This window comes from Podarcis bocagei, assembly GCF_964188305.1.
Source record: "Podarcis bocagei genome assembly, chromosome: 13".
In the NCBI taxonomy this organism is placed as follows: domain Eukaryota; kingdom Metazoa; phylum Chordata; class Lepidosauria; order Squamata; family Lacertidae; genus Podarcis; species Podarcis bocagei.
Genome location: NC_138138.1, coordinates 47,337,078 through 47,355,672, shown reverse-complemented (window position 1 = coordinate 47,355,672; position 18,595 = coordinate 47,337,078). Strand labels below are relative to the sequence as shown.

At 41.5% G+C, this 18,595-nt stretch overlaps 3 protein-coding genes across 3 annotated transcripts; all 3 read left to right on the top strand.

Annotated features, from left to right (window-relative positions):
* Positions 1–385: 385 nt before the first annotated feature.
* On the top strand, positions 386–1,285 carry LOC308570760 (vomeronasal type-2 receptor 26-like; the record flags this gene model as incomplete). Its single annotated transcript, XM_081165675.1, has 1 exon — positions 386–1,285. The coding sequence occupies one exon, from the start codon at positions 386–388 to the stop codon at positions 1,283–1,285; it is 900 nt and encodes a 299-aa protein (XP_081021801.1).
* A 12,787-nt stretch (positions 1,286–14,072) lies between these two features.
* On the top strand, positions 14,073–15,032 carry LOC308570759 (olfactory receptor 10G6-like; the record flags this gene model as incomplete). The annotated part of the gene is made up of 1 exon (XM_081165674.1): positions 14,073–15,032. The coding sequence occupies one exon, from the start codon at positions 14,073–14,075 to the stop codon at positions 15,030–15,032; it is 960 nt and encodes a 319-aa protein (XP_081021800.1).
* A 2,083-nt stretch (positions 15,033–17,115) lies between these two features.
* On the top strand, positions 17,116–18,042 carry LOC308570758 (olfactory receptor 10G6-like; the record flags this gene model as incomplete). The annotated part of the gene is made up of 1 exon (XM_081165673.1): positions 17,116–18,042. One exon carries the CDS (start codon positions 17,116–17,118, stop codon positions 18,040–18,042), a length of 927 nt encoding a protein of 308 aa, XP_081021799.1.
* Positions 18,043–18,595: the final 553 nt, after the last annotated feature.

Sequence of the window (18,595 nt, the reverse complement as noted above, 5' to 3'; positions counted from 1 at the left end):
CTTCTGTAAAGTTAGGGGGGAATAGAAGTGGTGTTTTGTCCTCTAAGACTTAGGTTGTTTCATGAGAGGGTGAAAATTAAATCAAACCCACCTTTCTGGGCTTCAAAGATTTCAGCTGTAATGTATTTCTCCTTTTGCTGTGCAGTATATGTGGTTCTAAGAAAAAGTAAGGAGGGCAATAAAAACAGATGTCCTTCATGTAAAAAATTCAGATTTCATACATGAAATTTATTGTTGATGCATCAAGAGGGAAGGCATTTGGGCTGGAAGTTCAGAAACATTTTCAGATAGAAAACGCTATGCTAGATGGACTAATGATGAGAAAATTCTTAAGATTAGTTGTGGTTACTTCAAATTGTCATGCATTGTTTGTTTGTTTTCAGACATGGAAACATGTGTCAGTTGCCCAGCAGATCAATATTCAAACAGTGGCCAGGATCTATGCATTCCCAAGACTCCAAATTTCCTAGCCTTTGATGAAACCTTGGCCATTGTTTCAACTTCCTCTGTGCTTCTATTCTCTCTGATCACAATTTTGGTGCTTGGCATCTTCATTAAGCATCGTGATACAGCCATAGTCAAAGCCAACAACCGAAGCCTCACCTATGGTCTCCTTATCTCCCTCCTCTTGTGTTTCCTCTCTTCTTTGTTGTTTCTTGGAAAACCTAATAAGGTGACTTGCCTTCTCCGACAAACTGCTTTTGGCATTGTCTTCTCTGTGGCCCTCTCCAGCATCTTAGCCAAAACCATATTGGTGGTTTTGGCATTCATGGCTACCAAACCAGGATCCAATATGAGGAAATGGGTAGGCAAAGAACTGGCTTATTCCATTGTCTTTTCCTGCTCCATTGTCCAAGTAGGAATCTGTGTCCTATGGCTGGCAACCTCTCCCCCATTCCCAGATGTGGACATGCACTCAATGCCTGAAGAAATCATATTTCTATGTAATGAAGGGTCAGTCTCCATGTTCTATTGTGTTTTGGGCTACATGGGCTTCCTGGCCACTATCAGCTTCACGGTGGCCTTCTTGGCCAGGAAGTTGCCTGACACTTTCAACGAAGCCAAGTTCATCACTTTCAGCATGCTGGTCTTCTGCAGTGTTTGGCTCTCCTTCATTCCAACCTACCTGAGCACCAGAGGAAAATACATGGTGGCTGTGGAGATCTTCTCCATCTTTGCTTCTGGTGCTGGGTTACTGGCTTGCATTTTTCCCCCTAAATGCTACATTATTGTGTTGAGGCCTGACCTGAACAACAGAGAGCAGCTAACACAAAGGAAGTTATAAATGACAGAAAAATTTGTGGTTCTGTTGGATCTGAGGCTACATGGACTTGCTAGAAGGTATAAATTTCCAGGTCCCTACTCTGGATCTTTGTAGAGTTTGCTTCTTAACTTTTTTCTGGTAAAGTTTCCCAAAGGCAACGGGTACAGATTTTTCTTCAGGGTCTACTCCCTAAGCCTTTTTCACGAATGTGTAGAGCTGTAAAGCAGTTTTGGTTTAAGTTCAAAGTTTCCTTCTCCTAGATGGGCTCCCTTCCTATGTTTACGAGACCCACCTGCCCCTCATTTCCTTCTGCAGCTCTTTCAATAGCCACCTTGTTGAGCACTGGACCTCTTTTGCTCTCATCCACTCAATCTGCTATATCCTGTCTTTGCATGCTGAGAAATTCCCTAACTCACTGAAGGTTTGAGATCCATTGGCTACACTCAGCTGGTGTAGGCTGCCACTGAATCTGTTTCCTGGGGTGTGGCTGCTGTTGCATACTGACAGCTTCTAGGAGCCACAGGGGAGAGCTGAGTGCAGGGTGGGGATCAGAGGTAGACAAACTACACCAGAAGGAGCATGACTTGTTCCCCACTATAGTTACTACCCCTCCCCTAACACTCTATACATCCCTTTCATGTATTACTGTACCTTTGAATCAAATAGATTCTTAATAGCAAAACTGTCAGACTTTCAATTTAGAAAGAGTTACGTTCAGTTGATGGATGTTGTACATATATGAGTGCTTGATTATTAATAAAAAGTCTCATCAATTATTTCAAGTAATCTGCAAATTCATGTTGAAGACAACAGAGGGTCCCAGAAGGAACACACATTGTGAAATAGTTGAGGGCTCTACAATCTTTCTCTCTTTACACATTGGATATTACTATCTCTAGTAGGACAAGACTTTTAGTCTTCTGAACTACACTTCTAACCAGATTGAAAGAGTTGTGGCAGAGAATATCTCAAGCATGCCAAATGGCGTCAGAGAATACAGATGTGTTGTTTCTAAGGTCTATTGATGCTATTATCCAGGGTCCCCACATCTTGATAAGGTTTAAATGCTTTCCAGAATAGCTGCCACAATTAGGGCGATGGCAAACCATGTCTGATCAGTGTTACATAAGTGGGAGAATGAAGGATCTCCCAGATTAGGAAGCAGGGAAAGGATGGAGCCAGCTCAACTCTAGATATTCTGCCATAGCAAGGAGTGAACTAGATGACCTTGCAGGTTCATTCCTTACCTATGATCTTGTGATGTGACAAATATAATTACATTGGCAGATCTGGCTTCCTGTCTACCAGCTGCGGGAACAGATGCTTTTGGATTCACTATCTGCAGTCTGGATTCAGGGCCTTCCATCTAGGTTGGAAAAAATGGTGAACACTGCTTTTTTACTGGAAGCCAAATCACAAGACAAAGCAATGCAGTGACTTTTGGAAACAGTGGGATAACCGCTTCTCCCAGGGCATAATGGGAACCATCAACAGCTGTAGGAATGAAGGATATAGCACCATATATGGATGGGAAAACATCATGGGGGAAACCTGTCACATGCAGGAAAGAATAAGGGATACAGTTCGAGTTCCTCACTTAAAACTTTATATACATTACCTAATATTCCAACACAAATAGAAACACAAGACTGTAGCTGTTACATAATGGATTACTATATGTGCATGGAATGTAATGGAAATTATTAACACAGTGGAACGCAGAAATAATGTAAAAGAATGAAGTCATCAGATCTAGCATGCAAGGGGGCCAGTTTAATTAAATCATATAATTTGACATTTGAATAATTGGCATTCATAATTGTATTAATTAAATAAAATTGGTATTGTTATAATGAGGCTGGTATTGGAACAATATTGGGAAATCAATAAAAAATATATTTTAACAAATAATAATAGTAATATTTTAGCAGTTCCTCTACTGCTGATGAGCCATAGAATCCAAAAATACTGCACAGGTGATTCTCTCCCCTATTATTATTAAAATTACAATAATCAATCCACCTGGCTGGTCCTCCAGATGTCACAGTGGAAAAAAAGAATCAACAAGCAAGCCTGAAATGATTATAACCTCCTCTGTGCTCCATAGACAACAAGGCTGGGCTCTGTTACTTATCAGTTATCAGTTTCCCTCTTTCATATCAAACCACAGCATCTTATTTGGCATCCAAGGCATTCTGTTGTGACAGTGTTCAAGTTGACAATAAGGTGGATACATGTCCCTTAAAGTACCAAATTGACAGAGTCAGCTGCCACCCAATTTGTCTAGTTTAGATCAGGTGGAGAAGAGGAATAATACTGTCGAGAGAAGCAGTGGAGTCCATGCACACAAGTGTATTTGCCATCAGGATGTTGCTCCTGTTGCTCCTGCTGCTCCCCAATATAGTGTCCCAAGTACAAAGTGCTAAATGCGCAACAAATCATCCTGTTCATGTTCCACACGAGTGGTATGAGCCAGGTGACCTGGTCATTGGTGCAATGGCATCTCATATCTTTTACATAGTCCCCAAATTATCCTTCAAGAAACACCCTTCCCAGGTCTTCACTGATACCCCACTGTAAGTAACCGGTAATTAATATTTTTTTATCTATTGCTTATAAGCTCTTTCTGATTGAAAATAACTTTTATTGATTGGGGGGGAATCTCTTCCACTTTATTTTTTGAACGTGGAGAGATTTTATTAGAAATCTCTCTGCACATAGGCTATGAACATTAAGCTTTTTAAAAAATCCAATTCTGTAAAGAGAGACAGAAAAGAGAAAAGAGATGGCCTAAAAACACAGGAGAAACATATAGCCAAAAGTGTACTCAACTTTGTTGATGATACCCAAATTTTCAATGCGGTGAAAACAAACACGGGTTGCTAAAGATATCAAAGAAATGTGCCACAGCTTTTGCGTGCCCAGGTAGAGACCCCCCCCCCCCAACCCCAGACGACACCAGACGGAATAATGAGTCATGACAATGTGTTATGGCATTCAAATTGGTCAGAACTTTATTAAATTTTCAGATGTAGGAACACCTTGGCTTGGGCGATACCCAAATTTTCAAGCTGGTGAAAACAAACATGGGTTGCTGAAGATATCGAAGAAAAGTGCAACAGCTTTTTTAATGACACAGTATTATTCCCGGGAAAATCAGAGGCTCACTATGTCAGGTTCCTACTGGAAGACCGGACAAGTGCTAGAACGTTAGCAGTGGCAAAGTTTTTATCGGTGGTTGCAAGAACAAATGAGCCCTATATTCTAAACAAAATGCTTGATTAACCTGGAGGTAGGCTGTATGAATTGTGTGTTGATTTGTAATGATTTGTTGGGTCTCTGGACCGTAATAAAGATTGATTCCTTGATTGATTATTCTATTGCCTAAATAAATAAATAAACTATTCTGGCTTTGTCCTCTCATTTTAGGCAGGAGGTGAAACTCTCATACCTAGATTATGATTAATTTTCCCACTCGAACTTCATCTGCAGGGTGGTGACAAAGTTCTACCAGCAAATCCTGGCCTTGGTGTTTGCTGTTGATGAGATCAACGAGAATCCCAGGATGTTGCCCAATGTCTCTCTCGGCTTCCACATCTATGATAGCTATTATGATTCAAAGATGACCTACCGAAACACTCTGGACCTGATCTTTAAAGCACGTCACTTTGTTCCCAACTACAGGTGTGGCATCCAGAAAAATGTAATGGGAGTCATTGGGGGACTTAGCTCTGAGACCTCCTGGTGCATGGCAAACGTCTTAGGTCTTTTCAAGATTCCACAGGTAGAATATGGGTTTTGGAAAACAGAGTTTTCATGCTTTCCTTGCAGTATGAATCTACTGATTCATACATATGGAGTGGGGAAATGGACAAAGTAAAAGGGCCATAATAACCATATCCAACAATGTTTGTAAGAAGGGCAATTTGTGTTTAATAAATATAATAGGAGATTTCTGTATAGCTGCCAGGTTTGTAAAGGAGGCACCTAGACTGGTTCATAGAATCATAGAATCATAGAATCATAGAGTTGGAACAGACCACAAGGGCCATCGAGTCCAACCCCCTGCCAAGCAGGAAGCAGGTTCATATACATCAATCCTGCAGGCACTGCACTGGCTTCCTGTGAGCTACTCAATATATGACATTGACATTGGTTCATAAGCAGAAATTACCGTACTCAGAAGACATTAACTAAAAATGTTCCTCCCCTTAAAAATCAAGATGGTCCTTTCCCAAAGTATGATGTTAATCAACACTGTTCACTTTCAGAGGCTAATTGAAAAGGCTGTTTTCTTGCTATTGTTCTGTCATCTCTCACCAGTGATTTCAGAGCGTTATATAGTGGTGTCAGTATTGTGCTATTCTACTTCATTGTTGGATTGCATTTTTGTTCTTTTAATCTTTCCTGGAATGTTTAGCATGGTGTTTCTGTATCTTACTGATATTTTATACGATGTGGTTTATTGTGCTCAGAGAATAATAACATACGCAGTCTAATAGAGATCTTCAGGATTGCCCAAGATATCTTCCTGAGAGAGTTCTTAGTAGATGCAGAAGCAACCTCTCTCTACAAGTGCTATAAAGGTTACAAAGCAAAAGAGCATGAGCAATAATTTCTATTGCTCCACCTCCACCTTGGACTTTTGTTCAATGATCCACTTAGCCTTGATAAATGTGCCTCTCTAATTGGAGACAATCAATATGTACAAGAATGAAGCTGTGATGATGCCATAATAACAACAATAAATATCTACAGGAACCATTGAGCAAAATTATCTCTGTTTTCTATGTAAGTTGGGTTTGGTGCTGTCCCTAAACTTGGTAAACTTGGGATATAGATTGAATATATATTCTATATATCTGTGGGGCGTGTTTAAATAAATCGGAATATCATGATTCTCATTTCCACTTGGAAACGTTTGGCTTTTGCTTTTTCCAGATTTCATATGGTTTATTTGAACCAGCCATAAATGATGGAACCAAGTTCCCTTCCTTTTACCGCATGGTCCCCAATGAAGGTCTTCAGTATCAGGGAATTATCCAGTTACTTCTGCATTTCAGATGGAAATGGGTTGGACTCTTGACTCCAGCTAACGAAGCTGGGGAACGTTTCTTACAGACAATTGAGCAAATGTTTTTAAAGAATGGAATCTGTTCAGCATTCACAGAAAGAGTTAAACCCAATATACATTATAATGCTAACTTACTGGAAATGCTGGATGACTCAAGGATTTTGTTACCAACTTTCACAACCAGCAAAGCCAATGTAATCCTTGTATACGGAGAAAGTAGATTTATTATATGGTTGTCAGTTACTTTAAAGGTAATGAAGTTAACTCAGCTGCTATTTCTTCGTAAGAAGTCCCGTGAAGGAAAAGTATGGATTACAACTGCCCAAATTGATTTCATATTACATAGCCTTCAAGAAAGTATTGATGTTAATATACAAATGCTCCATGGTGCTATCTCCTTTGCAATTCACTCCAAGGAGATTCACAACTTTAAATACTTTCTTCAAAGTATACATCCTCATTTGACAGAGGCAGATGGTTTTATCCAAGATTTCTGGGAAGATGTATTCGGCTGTTCACTTTCATTTTTTTTATTTTTTTTTATAAAAATTTTTTATTGCGTTCCTTTCCATAGGTGAACAAATTTGTTTGGACAACAATATACAAGAAACATTTTCCATATATATAAAGAAAAACATAGAAAAAAGAAAAGATCATTATGAAATTTTTTCAACATCTTTTTGGACCTCCTCGCATCCTCTCAGCATTGCGTTCATCGTTCTAACCAATTCAGCAATTTATTATCTTATTTCCCAACTTATTATACCTTTGTATTTATTATGTTACCAATTTCAAAAATTTGTAATTTAATTTTAACACTCTTAATAAACATAATATTTTGTTTCTAATTTGTCTCATTTTTTTTTCCATCAATACTTACTTTATCATTTACTTAAAATAAATTGCAGAAGCATAACATTTCTTAATCGTGCACAATCTTAACACTCAAACAACTTATAATGTTTTTGCAAATAGTCCTTAAATTTTTTCCAGTCCTCCTCCATTGTTTCTTCGCTCAGATCTCGAATTCTGCCGGTCATTTCTGCCAACTCCATGTAGTCCATCAACTGCGTCTGCCAGTCCTCCAGTGTGGGTAAATCTGGTGTCTTCCAGAGCTTTGCGATAAGAATCCTAGCTGCTGTGGTTGCATACATAAACAAGATTCTGTCCTTCTTTGGCACCTTCCGGTCCACCATGCCCAGAAGAAAGGCCTCTGGTTTCTTAGAAAAGGTATATCTGAATACCTTTTTCAACTCATTATGTATCATTTCCCAGAAGGCCTTTACTTTCGGGCAGGTCCACCAGAGGTGAAAGAATGTCCCTTCTGCCTCCTTACATTTCCAACACTTATTATCAGAAAGATGGTATATTTTGGCCAACTTGACTGGGGTCATGTACCACCGGTATACCATTTTCATAATGTTCTCTTTCAAGGCACTACATGCCGTGAATTTCATGCCGGTGTTCCATAACCTTTCCCAGTCCTCAGACATAATGTTGTGTCCTACATCCTGTGCCCATTTTATCATAGCAGATTTAACTGTCTCATCCTGTGTGTTCCATTTAAGCAGCAAGTCATACATCCTCGAAAGTACCTTAGTCTTTGGTTCTAGTAACTCCGTCTCCAGTTTCGATTTCTCCAACTGGAAACCCACTTTTTTGTCCATTTTGAATACCTCTTGAATTTGAGCATAATGTAGCCAATCTCGCACCTTACCTTTTAATTTGTCCTGGCTTTGGAGCTTCCAATTGTCTCCAATCGGCTGTTCACTTTCAAATTCCACTTTCTCAACATTCTTTGATAAAATTTGTACTGGAGAGGAAATACTGGAGAACCTCCCGGCACCACTTTTTGAAATGAGCATGACTGGCCACAGCTACAGTGTTTATAATGCTGTCTATGCTTTGGCACATGCCTTAAATAGCATGCACTTGGCTGGAATCATCCGCAAAATAAGAGATGCTAAAGGAAAACACTCTCCTCAATATGTAGATCCTTGGCAGGTATTGTTCCCTGTTACAAAGCATTCACTGCATTGGTCCATTTTGTGAGTAGGCATTTAATCATCAGTAAAGAAATAAAAGAATAAAACTTAAGAAATTAAAAATAAACCTTAAGTAACTGTAGCTGTGCCAACCACCTCCTTCACACTGCAAACCCCTCTGTTTTCTCCCCATATCCCTCCCCAATTCTCTCTGTCTCTCTTACCTGTCCAGTTACCCAGGGGTGTAAGGTTGGGGGCCCCGGGCGCATAATTCTAAGGGAGCACAACCAGGACCCCAACCCCAGGCACTGGCTTTGGCAGGGATCCTCATATCAAAAAGAAAACAGAAGAGCAGCCCATCAGGGAGCTGCCACTACCTGGGCACGTCCTGGAAGGCCCCGTCCCCAACTCCTCATCTTTCCCTGTATGCCCACCACCAGGGGTTTCTGGGCCCTGAAGCCTCACTTGTAGGCTAGCAACTGTTTGATCACTGTCTCTAGACCCTGCTTTTCTCCTTTCTCCTCTTCTGCCTCTGAGTCTGGATTTCAGTCTTCCACAGCCTCTTCCTGCTCCCTTAACCCTGTTGCCTCTTCTGTTTCTGACACCTTCTCCTCCCAGTCTGCTCCCTCTTCTCCCACTGACCACTCATTGTTTTCCCACCACCAATCCCCTGGCTCTGAGCCTTGAGGGTTGCCCAGCTGGAGCCTCCTACCCTTTCTTTACATCCAGCCAATCCCTAACACCAATGCTCAAGTCTACTCTATAAACTAAGGAAAGGTCCAGTCAGACGTTCTCATGTTGCCTTCCAATGTTTTGAGAGAATGAGCTCCCATCTCTTCTCTTACTTGACTTCCCAAATTCCTTCCCTTTCATGGGTTTTGACAAAGGTTGATCCCAAGCAAACAGATCTATAGGCTTAACTGTCCTTCACATATCTTTATGGAAGGCTCTTTACTGTTGAATTGAGACTGGTTCATGATTTCCCACTCCTCCTGCATGTGCAACTGAAATATTGCTCTCCATTGTGAACTGAAGTGTTTAACTGCTAAAGGAAAAGGATTTGATTCCATCTAGGGGTGCTATCCAACAATCTTAATCAGAATGCTTTATAGATATTTTTATTCTCTTCCTCTTAGCTCCATTCATTCCTGCAGAAAATCTCATTCAACAACAGTGCTGGGGATGAAATTACATTAAATGAGTATGGAGAGTTAGCAGCTGGCTTGGATATTACCAACTTGGTCACTTTCCCAAATAATTCATATGTCAGGGTGAAAGTGGGAAGGTTGGATCCTCAGGCCCCTCCACGCAAAGAGCTCACCATTAATGAAGACAGAATCAAATGGCACAGACGCTTCACTAAGGTATGGAAAATAAATGCACAGTCCCTGGAATTCCATAATTTGTGGTTATCCCCAATATGGGACGTAATAGCACATTATTAACTTTGATATTCACTATTGAAAATCTGGCTTAAAATAAGAAGATTTCAATCTGCATGAATACTACTTTGATGAAGAAATACTCTATTTGAAAGAGTGACTTTTCCTCTATGTTTGCACCTTCAGCTTCTGAGGCCCTGCCTGTTTGACTGTGTACATGATAAGATACTGCATGTGAGACTGAAATTCCCTTTATTTTTATTTTATGCCTATAAAGAATCTAGGAGAAAATGTTGTCCTATAAGAAATACTGTCAGATCTAACAGTAAATTAAAGAATGAGCCAAAATACACAAAAAAAATCAAGAGGCACAAAAGACATCTCACACTAAGAAGGTATCTGAAGAAGTGTGCATGCACACGAAAGCTCATACCAAGAACTAACTTAGTTGGTCTTTAAGGTGCTACTGGAAGGATTTTTTTTATTTTGACTAAGAAGGAAGAATGGCTATCAGAGAGTCCAGCATTGGCCAACCTTCTTGTTTGTGGAATCCCTGAGGCAAATCTTCAGTTAGCGGCATTGGATTGAAGACTATGCCAGCTATATCATTGTTTGGAATGAGAATGAACATTATAATCTTCTTGAGTTTGTATGATGCTAATTTCAGCGTCCGTACATCTAGGAGCAGTTGTAGCTGGTGAATAGGTCTACGGTGGGTGCAAGCCCTTCTAGCCACAGAAGCAACTTAAGACTCTACTGATGAGTTAGAATCAAGGAGTACTCCCAGACTTAAGAACTTCTGGCTTCAGAGAGTGTGCAACCTCTCCCAGAACAGGTCGGGAGTAGGAACCACATACCCAAAGCATTTCCCTTTAATTCCCATCTCCTTGAGTCACAACAAAGAACATATGTGAAATCCTTGAAGAAAATGCAGTTAGGTTCTGAGGTGAAATTAGAGTGAATTATGGCACAGCTGTAAGGGTGGATGATCTAGGTATGAATATTGCAGTTTTCTTGAGTTTGTATAATGCTTAGAAGAGCAGCTATTTATCCCACTGTATGTGACACCTGTGCTCCTATGGATTATACATTTCACACTATTAGTCCTTGTATTTACTGTTAAATCACCTGATATTGGATACTAGATAAATCCCCCCCAAAAAAAATTTAACTTTTCCTACCTCTTTGGATAGGTGCCACCCCCTTCTGTATGTAATGACATCTGCCATTCTGGATACAGGAAGACAAAGAAGGAGGGGAAGAAGTATTGCTGTTATGGTTGTGATCCATGTCCAGAAGGAATGATGTCAAATGAGAAAGGTGGACAATGTAATCTTAAAACAATACCAAACAATGCAATTCCATGGTTATTAATCTGCTGAAGGAGGGAAGGTTTAAATTAAATTGATGTGTTGATCTCATTGTTTATAGACAACATCAAAATATTTTATCTTTAAAATATTTTGAAGAATTTTTAAAAATATATATTTTACCTTCACCTTCTACAAAATTAGCGTGGAATAGAATTGGTGATTTCTCCTCTAAGAGTTAGGTTGTTTGACAAGAGGGTGAATGTCTCATTAAACTTGCCTTTCTGGACTCCAAATATTTCAGCTGTAATTTCTTACTTAATTTGCTCTACAGTTTATGTGGTTCTTAGACCAAGCAGGGGGACTGTAAGAGCAGATGTCCTCCATATAGAAAATTATGGGTTTGATTCATGAGATTTATTTTTGATGCCTCTAGGTTAAAAGCATTTGGGCTTGAAGTTCTTAAACATTTTTAGGTGGAAACCATTGTGCTAAATGGATTATTGATGAGGAAATTCGTAAAAATAGTTTTGGATGCTTCTAATTGTCATGCATTGTATCTTTGTTTTCAGACATGGAAACATGTGTCAGTTGCCCAGCACATCAGTATCCAAACAGTGGCCAGGATCTATGCATTCCTAAGATTCCAAACTTCCTAGCCTTTGATGAAACCTTGGCCATTGTTTCAACATCCTCTGTGCTTCTCTTCTCTCTGATCACAATTTTAGTGCTAGGCATCTTCATTAAGCATCGCAATACAGCCATAGTCAAAGCCAACAACCGAAGCCTCACCTATGGTCTCCTTATCTCCCTCCTCTTGTGTTTCCTCTCTTCTTTGTTGTTTCTCGGAAAACCTAATATGGTGACTTGCCTTCTCCGACAAACTGCTTTTGGCATTGTCTTCTCTGTGGCCCTCTCCAGCATCTTAGCCAAAACCATACTGGTGGTTTTGGCATTCATGGCTACCAAACCAGGATCCAATATGAGGAAATGGGTAGGCAAAGAACTGGCTTATTCCATTGTCTTTTCCTGCTCCATTGTTCAAGTAGGAATCTGTGTCCTCTGGCTGGCAACCTCTCCCCCATTCCCAGATGTGGACATGCAATCAATGCCTGAAGAAATCATGTTTCTTTGTAATGAAGGGTCAGTCTCCATGTTCTATTGTGTTTTGGGCTACATGGGCTTCCTGGCCACTATCAGCTTCACGGTGGCCTTCCTAGCCAGGAAGTTGCCTGACACTTTCAACGAAGCCAAGTTCATCACCTTCAGCATGCTGGTCTTCTGCAGTGTTTGGCTCTCCTTCATTCCAACCTACCTGAGCACCAGAGGAAGATACATGGTGGCTGTAGAGATCTTTTCCATCTTTGCTTCTGGTGCTGGCTTACTGGCTTGCATTTTCACCCCTAAATGCTACATTATTGTGTTGAGGCCTGACCTGAACAACAGAGAGCAGCTAACAAAAAGAAAGGTATAAATGACAATGGAATTTGTGGTTCTTTTGGGTCTGAGGCTGCATGGACTTGCTGGCTGGTATCACCTTCTGGGTCCATACTCCAGATATGTGTAGTGTTTGCTCCCTACCTTTTTCTTCTCCTGCATTCCCATGGGTGTCCCACATTTCTGCTCAAAGGGCTCTGTTTCTTTGTGCTATGCTCCACTCCTCCTTTCTTCCCACCCAGTGCAGCCCTGACCTCTGCTTGCCCTTCAGAGCCAGTGTGTCACATGGTACTGGGCCTTGGCTGCAGCCGCCTCTCGTCCTTCTTGCCCACTCTCCAGCAGCTGCTAAAATCTGCCCAAGGGAAGAGGGTGGCAGTAGCGTCCATGGGAGAGGCAATGCAATGTTCTCTCACAGTCGCTACAGCAGCCCTTGTTCAGGACAAGCACCAGGTCATTTTCCTCCCAAAGCTTCAGAGCAGCAGCCCTGGCAAAGGAAATAGCGATATTCTAGGATCACATCGGAAGCCAGGATGGGTTTTTTTTAATTCTGGGACTGTCCGTGGAAAATCGGTACACTGAGAGGGTATGCATATGGATGGAACAATATTCCTTCTCCCAATAAGTGCTCAGAAGAACATCATTGCAAAGGGAATAATTGGACACAGGGTGGTTGCATCATGGAATTGATTATTTTGTATACTTCCAAATCAGCCATGTTTTAATGAGGGCCTCTTGAGTTTGTCATTAGCACCATTAACTCAAAACAACCCAGGTCTCACAGGCATAGCTTCCCATCACTTGAGGAGTGCAATTTGACTAGAGAGCAGAGGGGAAAGGAGAAGTAGGAGATACACAGGATATAAATATGGGGGGTGAGAATGAGAGGGCAGGTCTTTAGGATAAAGTCAATTTCCTGGTATTTTCCTTGCAAAGCTAGAGTTGTCATTTCCTTCAGGTGGGTCCTTCCTTTGAACCTGACCAGCTATTTCAGAAGAATACGTTAGTTCTTGATAACATGGTAAAGCTTATTGTTGACAAAGTTGTATCTTCCTTAAAGCTGGGAAAGAGTATTTGGGGAGTGATCAGAGGGTAAAAGAATAGGATTCAAATGCTAAAGTATTTCAAATAGGAATGTTATACTGATGATGGATAAAATCATGCAGACTGCATTAAAAAAAACTTTCTAGATTTATTCCCATTGTTGTCTGCACCGAGATCTTCAGCTGATGGGCCTTGTGTGATGTATAAAGATTTGTGTGATGTATAAAGATCCACAGGTGAATAATGGTTTCAAGACATGTGAATTCCCATACCTTAGAGTAGTAGAGGTTAGGAAAATGTATTGATTTCAATCCAGAAACAGATTCTCTTCAGAGCAGCATGAAAACCAAGTGTATATAATCACTGTATTAAAGGGGTTGTTAGACTACAAGTGTCTTAAAATGACATTTCTATATTTTTACCTCTAAACATTATCCTAAATAGTTCACTCTGGGGTAACATCGCAGGATAAACTGGTCTGAGCTGACACATCCGGCCAAGAGATGCTGACTTGCTTGCCCTTCAATCTGTGACCATCAACGCCATATATTTTGTTCTCCCATGATGCGTACTGCCTGAATGGCGTGTGGAAACGTAACATCGGTCCTTGAACATTTTGAACTTCTAGGATTCCTGTACCCCAAAGACCTAAAGTCCATGTTGCTCATCTTCTTCTTCTTCATGTACATATTGTGTCTTTCCGGAAATGGCTTGATCCTCCTAGTGGTAGGACTGGAACCCCACTTGCACAAGCCTATGTACTGGTTCCTCTGCCACCTGTCCATCATAGACATGATGTTCTCCTCAGTGGTAGTGCCCAACTTGATTGTTTGGCTGATGAGAGGGAATGGGGCCATCTCCTTTGCAGGGTGTGTAGCCCAGCTCTTTTTCTTCCACTTCCTGGGCTGCACAGAATGTTTCCTGTACACTGTGATGGCCTTTGATCGCTTCCTGGCCATCTGCAAACCACTACACTACAGCACCATCATGAACCACCGTGTGTGCTTCTACCTTTCTGCTGGCACCGTGTTGGGAGGTGCTCTGCACTCTGCTCTAGAGACTTCCCTCACCTTCCATTTGCCATACGGACGGGGAAACCAGGTGAACTTCATTTTCTGCGACATCCCAGCTGTGCTGAAGCTGGCCTGCGTGGACACATCCCTCAATGAGATGGTGACTTTCATTGACGTGGGGTTGGTCGCCATGGCTTGCTTCCTCCTGATCCTGACATCTTACGTTTATATCATTTGTGCCATACTGAGAATTCCCACTGCCAAGGGCAGACACCATGCCTTTTCCACTTGCACAGCCCATATCACCTTGGTGATGATCTATTATGTGCCTACTGTTTACAACTACCTGAGGCCAACATCTCAGGAATCCTTTGACGGCATCATTGCCATGTTTTATGCATTAGTGACCCCCTTTTTAAACCCTCTCATATACACATTGAGGAACAATGAGATGAAAGTGGGTTTGAAGAAATTGTGCAGTACAAAATGGCAGAGTCCCAACAAGTTGGTTCGAGCGTGGTGCTGATAATGTCAATGTTGTAGGTTCGATCCTCATAAGGGACAGTTGCATATTGCTGTGTTGCAGACTATTGGACAAGATCAGGGTTTCCCAAGCTTGCATCTCCAGCTGTTTTTGAACTTGCAGACCCATGTCTAGGAAACCCTGAACTAGTTGATCCTTTCCAAGTTTTGCTGAAACCTGGAGGAAACAAATATTTCATGCCTTTTGGTTTGCTTTGTGTGTGTTTTTTTTAATATTTATTTATTTTTAAAGAACCATACAGTCCAACTGTTGTGTAGATCTTGAGTGTTTATGAACATTTGACCACAAAGTCTCCTTTGGTTATGCCACATATCTCTTCCTCTATCTGTGCACATGGATTCAAAGTCCAATTTAGGTAGTAATTGTGCAGGTGGTACCTACCTATGGTTGCTGGTTTTGTGTGTGCCCCATGTGGTCATCCAGTGAAATGCAGGGGGCAGTGAAGACCTTTCTGGACCGATACTGCCCACCCAGGCATCCCATTGGATCTTCTTTAACCAGTTCTTCTTCAGCTCTGATGTGTTTCTGTATTCTTTGTGGTTCTTTCATGTTGAAACCCTGGTTTCCCCTTCAGTCCTATCCAGCCCATGAGTTCTGGCCAATTACCTGTCTCGTAGCTCCTGGTTTCTCGCTGCTGTCTCACCCCAGACTTTTGCCCATAACCAAGCCTCTATGCCAAAACAATTGTTTGCAAATGATTGTTCCCCAGTAGAGTTCCAAGCAACAATATTTTTTTAACTTTCAAATAAACAATAGTTTTAATAATACACACTGGACTCTGGTGAAAACACAGGGCATAAACATGTTCCCCAGATGTGCACATATCCCGGGAGAACAAGTAAGGAGGTTGCATGAAATTCAGAGAAGCTGTAACATTATAAAGACACAGGGGGGAGACGAAATGGTCTGTCATGGTGGAAAACGTTCAGTTGATTATCTTCTACAGCTATCCTGTAGCCAACCTGTATTCCCCAGACTGGTTTTTCTTTCTTTCTGCATCTCAGAAGAAACAAATATGAATAAAAGAAAATCTAATTTGTGTGCTCAGGACTTGTCTGGCCACAACACAACTGAAAGCAGTTAAGGTGTTCCTACACCCTCTGTTTAATCTCCTTCAGAAGATCACACAGTTACTACTCTGAAGAGGGGAGTTAGTTTCAGAATCTCCTCTGCACACTCAACTAGCTGAAGGTACATCTGAGGCAAATAGCTTGGTAAAATATCCATGAGTCTCCTGAACAGAAACTAACTGCAATGATATAATAACAACTAAGCTTCAGCAAGCTTTTGCTAATGATGTCTTAATAAGGGATCGAATTATCCTATAATCCATCAGACATTCTAGCCATTCCTCAGGTAATTTTACCAGTGATTTTATAGCACACCTATAATCTCATCAAAGAGGTCATTTGGCCAACGCCTATCAGGAAACTGGATTGAATAGCTCCCAAATGCATTTCTGGGTGACGTTAAGGATTTAATAAGTAATAAAATAAAATAAGCTCAAAATAGTCTTCGGAGAATGAGATCATGGCAAAAACATCATGTGCATGAAATCCTGATATTAATGTAGTTTGGGATTATTTCTGAATATTGTGCACTGTTATTTCCCCCAGTTTATGATCCCACCTACGAACAGCAGCAGATCTTGTGGCCTCAAATTTCAGCAGTAGATAGGTAGCCGTGTTGGTCTGCCATAGTCAAAATAAAAAATTTTTTTCCAGTAGCACCTTAAAGACCAACTAAGTTAGTTCTTGGTATGAGCTTTCGTGTGCATGCACACTTCTTCAGATACACATATGTATCTGAACACATGTGTATCTGAAGAAGTGTGCATGCACACGAAAGCTCATACCAAGAACTAACTTAGTTGGTCTTTAAGGTGCTACTGGAAAAAAAATTCAAATTTCAGCAGCGCCCTGTGCAACCCCAAAATTCAGAGGGCCCCCCCATTTCTCACACTCCATTCTAAAGCATAGTTGCAACACCCCCTACAGCACCCTTGAAGTTCTGTGTCCCGTGCAACCAAGCCAGTCACACTCCCCTAAATCTGCCTCTCTTACCAATGGAGTGTGCAAATGAAACAGCACCAACAAAGTTCGTCCTCTCAGGGTTCCAATACCCACCAGAAATGAAGGTCCCTTTGTTTCTCTTCTTCTTGCTCATGTTCCTGCTGACCCTGTCTGGAAATTCTCTCATTCTCTGGGTGGTGGCTTCTGACCTCCAGTTGCACAAGCCCATGTACTGGTTCCTCTGCCATCTGTCCATCCTGGACATGGCTTTCTCCTCTGTCGTCATTCCCAAAGTGATTGCAGGATTTATCCCTGGTGGAAAAGTCATCTCCTTCACAAGTTGCGTCTCTCAGTTATTTTTCTTCCACTTCCTTGGATGTGCAGAAAGTCTCCTTTACACCTTGATGGCTTATGATCGCTTCTTGGCCATTTGTAAGCCCCTCCATTACACCAACGTCATGAATTGGAAAGCCTGCCTTGGCCTCTCCTTGCGGACGGTGATTGGAGGCTGCCTGAACTCAATCATGGAGACAACCCTCACCTTCCATTTGCCATATGGGTGGAGAAACTACGTTGATTACATCTTCTCTGACATCCCTGCAGTGTTGAAGCTGACTTGTGCTGACACAGAGCTCAATCAGATGGTGATGTTGATTGACATTGGCATTGTAGCAATGACCTGCTTCCTCCTTATCTTGACCTCCTATGTCTACATCATCTCAGCTATTCTGAGGATCAGCAGCAGGGAAGTGCGTCACCGGGCCTTCTCAACCTGCACAGCCCATCTCATTGTGGTGGGTGTTTATTACCTGCCTGTGGTTTATCACTACCTGAGGCCAGCTTCTCAGGACTCCATGGATACTGTGGTGTGCGTGTTCTACACCACAATAACCCCATTTTTGAACCCGCTCATCTACACACTTAGGAACAAGGAGATGAAGACTGCTCTGGTGAAAAAGTGGAGTGGGAATGCAGAGTAAACAGCACCCATCTTCACACAGCTTTTTAGCTGCTTTTTAGAATGCCAGTTCAAGTCGGATTGGCTTCACCGTGTGATGAATTGGTTGCGGGAGCTGAAACAATGATGGAATAGGCTGGAACTTAGCCAACCACTTCTGTGGGACCTAGGGTGACTGCCAGTGTTGTCTATGCTCAGTTTAAGGTGTGGGGTCATGTATTGGTTAGGGTGTTGGACTAACACTTGGGAAACCAGGTTCAAGTTCCCAGTCAGCTATGAAGCTCACTGGGTGACCATGGCTCAGTCACCATCTCTCAGCCTAAGCAACCTCACAGGGTTGTTGAGAGGATAAAAGGGGGAGAAGAAGAGAATGTACTTCACCTTGAACTCCTTGGTTGAAAGGTAGGATTGAAAAGGAAAAATAATTAAATTATATATTAAAAAAAACTATGTGGCTGTACTTTGAAGAAGCTCCCTTGCATTCCCTTCTGAATTTCTCAGGATGTCTGTCATGTTCTAGGGTGTTTTGTAGTTGAAATAACTTTTGCTTTTCTGCACATTTCCTTACCTGCCCC